The sequence below is a fragment of the Engraulis encrasicolus genome, chromosome 20 (genome assembly GCF_034702125.1).
Source record: "Engraulis encrasicolus isolate BLACKSEA-1 chromosome 20, IST_EnEncr_1.0, whole genome shotgun sequence".
NCBI classification, from domain to species: Eukaryota; Metazoa; Chordata; class Actinopteri; order Clupeiformes; family Engraulidae; genus Engraulis; species Engraulis encrasicolus.
The window spans coordinates 48,380,510-48,388,646 of NC_085876.1; the positions used below are offsets into that span (position 1 = coordinate 48,380,510).

At 49.3% G+C, this 8,137-nt stretch overlaps 1 protein-coding gene across 1 annotated transcript in view; it reads right to left on the reverse strand.

Moving 5' to 3' along the window:
* Positions 1-381: 381 nt before the first annotated feature.
* The window catches only part of ptpn23b (protein tyrosine phosphatase, non-receptor type 23, b), a 42,557-nt gene continuing 34,801 nt past the window's right edge, over positions 382-8,137 (reverse strand). The window contains exons 19-22 of the mRNA XM_063185101.1: positions 7,642-7,793; positions 6,825-7,004; positions 2,507-2,829; positions 382-1,832 (exon numbers count right to left, since the gene is read on the reverse strand). Of these exons, the coding sequence (XP_063041171.1) occupies positions 382-1,832; positions 2,507-2,829; positions 6,825-7,004; positions 7,642-7,793 (2,106 nt within the window). The remainder of the gene's footprint in view (positions 1,833-2,506; positions 2,830-6,824; positions 7,005-7,641; positions 7,794-8,137) is intronic.

The window sequence follows — 8,137 nt, forward strand, 5'->3', positions numbered from 1 at the left end:
TGTGTGCTAAAAGCAGTAGGATCTCCAGTAGTGCACCCTGCAGTCATGACTATGCGGCTTATCAGGAAGATGGACCAGACTCAAGAGTCATCAAAGACAGTCGAGAGTGCTGGAGGAGTTAGATGGCACAGTAGTGTGTGTGTGTGTGTGTGTGTGTGTGTGTGTGTGTGTGTGTGTGTGTGTGTTTACGCAAAGCATGTGTGTGCTTGCTTGTGTGTGGGTGTGTGTGTGTGTGTGTGTGTGTGCATTAGTAACTGTGTGTGTGTGTGTGTGTGTGTGTGTGTGTGTGTGTGTGTGTGTGTGTGTGTGTGTGTGTGTGTGTGTGTGTGTGTGTGTGTGTGTGTGTGTGTGTGTGTGTGTGTTCAGTTCATCAGTTCAACTTCAACTCTTTTGGTGACTCCAGAAAGGGTCTAGGTCACTCAGGATGTCCATGTGCTTGGTGGCATGCCCCTCGGGGGCGGGCTGATCCACCCCGTTCCTCTGCTCCAATTGGTGGAGGGAGGAGAGGGCGGCTCCGTTGATTGGCTGACCGGGTTGACTGGCGGCAGGTTGCTGAATGGCACCCCCTGGTGGCTGAAGGCTGAGCTGCTCCAGCTTGGCCTGTAGTAGTGCGTCCGGCTGCCCAGCTCCAGCTCCAGCTCCAGCTCCAGGCAGGGACCCCTCCGTGGGCCCCATCATGCCCAGCTGGGGTGCTCCTCCGTCGGGCACGGTAGCAGCCAAGGGCCCCTGGCTGGGCTCCTGAGACCCAGGCGGTGGCGGTGGGGGTTGGGGGGCGGTGTTGTTGTTGGGGGGCAGAGACCCTGGCTGGGGACCGGTCGCCGCGGTGACGGTCGCCCCCGACGATGACGGAGCGCCAACTTGCTGTGGCACCAGAGGCTGCTGGAGGTGGGGGGGCGGCTCGAGGTCGGGCAGGGGGGCGTTGGCGCGGTGTGGTGCAGGCCCAGGGGGGGTTGGCATGTAGTTGGGGTGCGGCTGCATGTGAGGCTGGGGATGGCCGTAACCACCGGGCACCATGGGCATCATGCCCCCCCCCTGCATTGGCATACCCCCCGGTCTAGGAGGAGGGGGGGCCCCCGGGTAGCCAAAGGGGGGCATTTGGGGGGGGTAACCACCCTGCGGCGAGGGGGAGGGGCCGGCGGCGGGGGGCATGTAGGCCATGCCAGGCTGGAGGTGGTGAGGGGGGTAGAGAGGAGGTTGTAGACCCGGCTGCTGCTGTTGCTGGTGCCCAGGCCCAGGTCCAGGCGCGGGCACCCTGTGTGGGGGGGCGGTGGTGGCCCCCTGCTGGGGCGGCATGCCTGGTGAGGGGGGCACGGGGCTCTGGCCTGGCATGGGGGGCTGGTAGAGGTGGTGGTGGTGGGGTGCAGCCGGGTGCAGAGGCATGCCAGGGTGCCCGCCGTGCCCAGGGAAGGAGGGCATGAGATGGGGTGGCAAACCCACTTGGTGGTGGTGGTGGTGTGTAGGGGGTGGCATGTACTGCTGTAAGGGGGGGCCCAGGGGCACGTGAGGGGCATTGGGGCCCTGAGGGTGGGGGGCAGCAGGTGGAGCGTTGGCCCTGGGTGGGGGGCCTGGGTACTGGGGGGCGAGATGTGGTGGGGGCGGTGTCACCTGTCCTGTGGGTCTGGGGGGGATGTTCTGGCCCATGTGGGGGTGGGGGTGCGGGGCGGGGGGCATGTAGCCGCCGCCGGGCATGGTGGGGTGTCGAGGCAGGTTGCCTGGAGCCTGTTGCCATGGCTGCGGAGGTAGGGCGTATCTGAACGGTGGCATCTGCATAGGGGTGGGGGTGGGGGTGGAGCCAGCTGTTGCTCCTGGAGGCTGGGGAGATGGAGCTCCACCTAGAGGCAGAGGTGAGAAGTGCAGTTTCAGTCAGGGGTGGACGATTATTTTGGCTCAACATGGGTTTAAGAATGTTTATTCACATTGGGTTAAGAATATTTATTGAAGGACCAGACGTCGCAGGCATCCAGTCATAACGAATACTTAGAATTTGATGGTGGTGATAAATGTTCATGAAAAAGATAACATTTTGAATCGTTAGCATGAATTCTGGAAATGAACAACTAAAAATCGTACACAGTGTACTGAATAAATATTTGGAAACGGCTCTTTGGAAGAAACAAGCCACTAAGTGCCAGTTCCCACCAGAGAGCCACAAGTCTTAGGTGCTGTTTATACATACCTGGGTATTTTGATAAACGAACATTTTTCTTCTCTTCGCTTTTCAAAATATTTTCGTTCACATCAAAGGCAAATATGCATAAATATGCTGTTGAGAGCTATCATAAATACGTTAAACCTGTGCGCCGTAATTAGAAGTCTCCGTTTATCTCTGTTTATATACAAACGCTAACCGGAGATTTTTTTAAATCTTAAAAAAAAGCTTCGTTTATAGAGGGAAAACCTTCGTTTGTTTGTGAACGAAACGCACAACCGAAGGGGAAGGTCTTCGTATATCAAAATACCCGGGTATGTATGAACAGCACCTTAGTATGTGTGGCATCATCCATACCTGGTCCCCCAGGGTGTTTGTGCATCGGTGCAGGCAGCCTGGCCTGTGGGGGCATCTGGGGTAATCCACCAGCACCACCAGGGGTATTAAAGCGCTGCTGTTGCCCCAGGGTGGCATCCAGACGGGCAGCGGGGGCAGGTGGCACCCCTGGGGGCCAGGACAAGGGCCCAGAGGGGCCCCCACCGCGGGGCAGCAGGGCGGGGTTAGGCAGGGAGGCACCGGCCAATCGGGAATCAGGAAGGCTGGAAGGGGAGGAGCCTCTGTCAGAGAGGGGGAGTGGCTTCTGAGAGGAGAGTTTGGGGGCAGTGCTGCCACCTACAGCCCTGAAGCGGAACACAACATAAGACAACAATACACATCGTTATCACATGGCTCATCGTCTTCATATCACATCGCCTTCACTCTGTACAATGGGCCGTTCACTTGAATGGGGCTCCCCAACACAGAGAGTAGGCTCTTCTCAAAACCTAGTCCGCACGCTTCCAAGTGTGCTCAGCCTAATTAGTCACGGCCAGTGATTGGATACTCCATAGAGTTCACCAAAGAGTATCCAATCACTGTGCATGACTTGGAAGTGTGCGCACTAGGTTTTGAGAAATACCCAATGTGTGCACATGTGGGCTTTTACTTTGACTTTCACATCAGTGGCACAGGCGATGGACAAAGTAATAGTGACTCCGCAAACATTTGCACATCTGGTGTGAGTTTCTCAAAAGAGAAGTTGTTGCCTGTTAGCAACTTCGGTAAAATGGGAAAATGCATTGAAAACAACTAATGTAGTAAGCAACTTTGGTTTTGAGAAATTCACCCCTGATATGTCAGAGTAAGAGGCTTGTGAGTTCAATATTAGACCACTAACAATGCCAACACACATTTGGAGGCTACTTCTTCAGGCATATAACCAGGCTGTCTGAAAGAAGCAGTTGTGAAACCCTTACTGGAAAAGAACAACCTGGAGGCACTGGTACTAAACAACTATAGGCCCATATCCAATCTACCATTCATGGGTAAAATAATAGAGAAAATTGTTTTTAACCAATTAACTGCCTTTTTAATGTCTAATAGCTATTTTGATAAGTTTCAATCAGGTTTCCGTGCCTACCACAGCACTGAAACGGCTCTTATTAAAGTTATGAATGACATAAGATTGAATTCTGATGCTGGCAAATCATCCGTCTTGGTGTTACTTGATTTAAGTGCTGCTTTCGACACAGTTAATCATTCTATACTACTACATAGACTGGAACACTGGGTTGGCTTTACGGGCATAGTGATCGACTGGTTAAAATCGTACTTAGAACAAAGAAGTTTTTTTGTCGCCATTGGAAGACATACTTCATCACCAATGTCTCTGGATTGTGGGGTCCCCCAGGGCTCCATTCTGGGACCACTACTGTTCAATCTGTATATGTTGCCACAGGGACACATTATCGAGAATAACTCCATAAATTACCATAGCTATGCGGATGATACCCAGCTCTACTTATCTATGTCCCCCAATGACTACACCCCCCTTGAATCACTCTATCATTGCATGGACCAAATTAACAAATGGATGTCTCACAATTTCCTCCAGCTGAACACAGAAAAAACTGAAGTAATTATATTTGGGAAAAGAGAGGAGAGACAAAAGATTGCTACTATCCTTGAAACGAAGGGACTGAAACCAAGGGAAACAGTTAAAAATCTTGGGGTCCTCATTGACAGTGACCTAAATTTCAACAGTCACATGAAAGCTATTACTAAGTCTGCATTTTATCACATAAAAAACGTCTCTAAATGTAGGGGCCTGATGTCTAAACATGATCTGGAGAAGCTAATACATGCCTTCATTTCTAGTAAAGTTGATTACTGTAACAGTCTGTTTACTGGCCTCCCAAATAAGACCATTAAACAGCTTCAACTGGTACAAAATGCAGCTGCAAGGGTTCTTACAAAGACAAGGAAGTTTGACCACATTACTCCAATTTTAAGATCGCTGCATTGGCTCCCAGTAAGCTACAGAATTGATTTTAAGGCAATGCTACTTGTCTTTAAATCATTAAATGGAATGGGACCCACATATCTACTGGATATGTTTCAGCTGTATGCACCGACCAGGTCACTAAGGTCAACGGAGAAGAATTTGCTGGTGATTCCAAAAGTCAAAACAAAGTGTGGAGAGGCAGCCTTTAGCTTCTATGCTTCAAAGCTGTGGAACCAGCTTCCAGATGACGTAAAAAATGCACCCACTATTGATAGCTTTAAATCTAGACTCAAGACAAAGCTGTTCTCAGATGCTTTCTTAAATTATTGAATGAAAAGATGGTAAAATAAGAGAAGACAAAACCCTGACAATTCTAGACCCTATCAGGTAAACGGAAAAAAGGAGGCCAGACTCCTCTGTCGTCGAACAGTTAAAATCTGAAGACTGCGTATGTTTTTCAAGGTTTTATGTTTATTTCTGTTTTATTTTATTATTATTTTTACCTTATATTTTATTTAAATGTTTTTTTCTGACTCTAATTCATTTCTCTGTTTTCCTTTCATTTACATTTGTTAACTTTGTGAAGCACATTGAGTTGCACCTGTGTATGAAATGCGCTATATAAATAAACTTGCCTTGCCTTGCCTTGCCTTGTGATGAGTATCACTAAAGCCCCCTGATGCATTTAAAGACACACTGGGCTATGTTGGATTTACCGGTAATTATTCACCTCCATAACTCGGCCGATGCTGAAATGAGCAACGAACACACTGACTACGGAAAACGCAATACTGTATTTACAATAATGACCTGGTAATAGCACCCACAGCCATGAACAGAAAACAAGCATGCACACAATAGATTGTTCCGCTAACAAGATAACATACAATAATACCACCCATACTCCTATGAGGGGCTTAGAGGCTTCTGCTTACTGTCCTACTTACATGTATAGGAATTAATGTACACAGTGAATTATCCAGTGATTATCGCACAGCATCACAGCATAGACCGCACATTACTCAAGGAAATATACAGCACATGGAGTGTAATGCACATTATGTAAGTGCATTTGCATTATATTATATTACACAATAACACATGTGTGATAAAATATCCTTCACACAATAATATTATGCAAAGAATGTGAAGTACTCTACCAGAGAGAGTAGAGAGAGATATACTTAAAGAATCTCTGACTGTACTGTCTGTTAAAAGCAGAATGCAAGCATTGCAACATTCCCATTGGCTGTGGCGCCTGTTGCCGTACCGCATCATAGGGTTACAAACATTGAGAGTAAATAGAATGGAGGCCAAAATTCTATTTCATTGTTGAAGCCAAGTTGGAGCCAAGGTTGGACCCAAAAAGACCAAAAAATGGCCAAATCCCATTCATTCCTATGAGAGACATAAAACCCTGTATCTCCCTTAAATGCCACTCCAGGGGGATCATTTTTCGCTCAACTAGTAGGTCCCCTTGCTCTCCAACTTACCAGGGTGGTGATTTTTTGTGGTGATGTTTTATTTTAGAGAGATATTAAAAGTTAAATTGACCAATGAACATCAGAACATGGTTTGATTGACCGTTAGAAGTCTTGTTGTTGTCCAATCAGCACCTGCGTTTGGCGTTGCTAAGGTGGAATGTAAGGTGGAATGTTCCCAAATCTGGCTTCAAAGCGTTGAATGGCAAATAGCGTTGATTTGGCCTCCATTCTATTTACTGTCAATGGTTACAAACTGTCGCTCAAGTCGCTCGAATCGCCTCTAGTCACCCGAATTGCTTTTGTCTCTTCACTCACAAGCGACTCAATTCAAAGTCAATTACTACGCTGCTGGAATCGCTCATGTCGCGCTTGGTCTCTTCGTGCCTTTAAACAGTCTAAACATGGGGGCGCTGTGGCGCAGTGCGCTAAGCCCCCCACATTTGGGCTTGCATGCCCACCCACGGGGACCCCGGTTCGAGTCCGGTCGGGGTTATTTCCCGATCCTCCCCTGTCTCTCTGTCCCATTCGCTTCCTGTCACCATCTTCAGCTGTCCTATCAAATAAAAGGCATAAAACCCCCTAAAGAAATAATTAAAAAAAAAACAAAAAAAACAGTCTAAACATGACTTCACCCACTTCATGAAGGTCGGAGCAGGCTTCACCCACTGCCTTCTTCAGTGTGCACATTGCACAATGAGGAAGGCAGAACGGTGAAACGCGTCTGTGTAATAATAAAAACAAATTTGTGCATAGTGCGACCTTTTTTTTCACTTTTTAGGAGAACTGACTCCAGCCATTTGTTCCAATACAAAGGGGTGGTCATTACGGTATATTGTGTTCATATCAATGTGTCGAACCCAGCACTCACTTGTCCAGTAGGCGGAGCCTCTCCTGCTCTCGGTCTCGGCTCGTCTGATTGGCTCTCTCCAGGAGGGCGTGTCCTTTACCCAGAAGGCCTTGGTAGAAGCCCCGCCCCTCCTCCGCCTTGTGTAGCAACTCCTCATAGGCCTCAGCGGACAGGAGAAGACCCTGCACCACACTCTCCCACCTCACACACACACACACACACACACACACGGTATGAAACATCCTCATAGGCCTCAGCTGACAGGAGAAGACCCTGGACCACACTCTCCCACCTCACACACACACACACACACACACACACACACACACACACACACACACACACACACACACACACACACACACACACACACACACACACACACACACACACGGTACATGCCTCAGCTGATAAAAGGTCCTGGACAACAGTCTTTCGAAATCACACCCCCCTGTTGGTACTGTTTCAGGACCATGGACAGCTACATGTAATAGGCTGCAGAGGCAGGCAAACTAAGGCCCAGAGGCCACATGCGGCCCACTGTTCATCTGCCTGGGTGTGTGTGCTACTCACTGTGTGTGTATGTGTGTGTGTGTGTGTGTGTGTGTGTGTGTGTGTGTGTGTGTGTATGTGTGTGTGTGTGTATTACTCACTGTGTGTGTGTGTCCTGCAGGTGTTTGCGTACGGGTGCTGAGCGCACATTAGCCTCGGTGAGAGCCTTGAGGATATTCTCCTGACTGTGTGTGTGTGTGTGTGTGTGTGTGTGTGTGTGTGTGTGTGTGTGTGTGTGTGTGTGTGTGTGTGTGTGTGTGTGTGTGTGTGTGTGTGTGTTACTCACTGTGTGTGTGTGTCCTGCAGGTGTTTGCGTACGGGTGCTGAGCGGACGTTAGCCTCGGTGAGGGCCTTGAGGATGTTCTCCTGAGCGCTCAGGTTCTGCTGGATATACAGCTGCAGCTGGGAATACTTCTGGAGCTGCTCCTCAAACACTACCTGGGGGGGGGGGGGGGGGGGGGGGGGAGGAGAGCGATGGGAGAGAGAGGGGAGGGAGGTAGAGAGAGGGGAGAGGGGAGGGAGGGAGAGGGAGAGAGGGAGAGAGAGGGAGGAGAGGGAGGAGAGGGAGAGAGAGGGGGGGGAAAATAAAACAGCCCAAAGTCAATAAAGATGAAAGCTGAAGAAAATGCTGAAGAAAGAAGAAAGTAGAGGTGCACCGAAAATTCGGCCGCAGAAAATATTCGGCCGAAAACGCAAAAAAAGACACTTTCGGTTTTCAGCCAAAAGCCAACCGAGAGGCCGAATCGGAGGCCGAATAGAAAATGAATTGAAATTTGGCATTT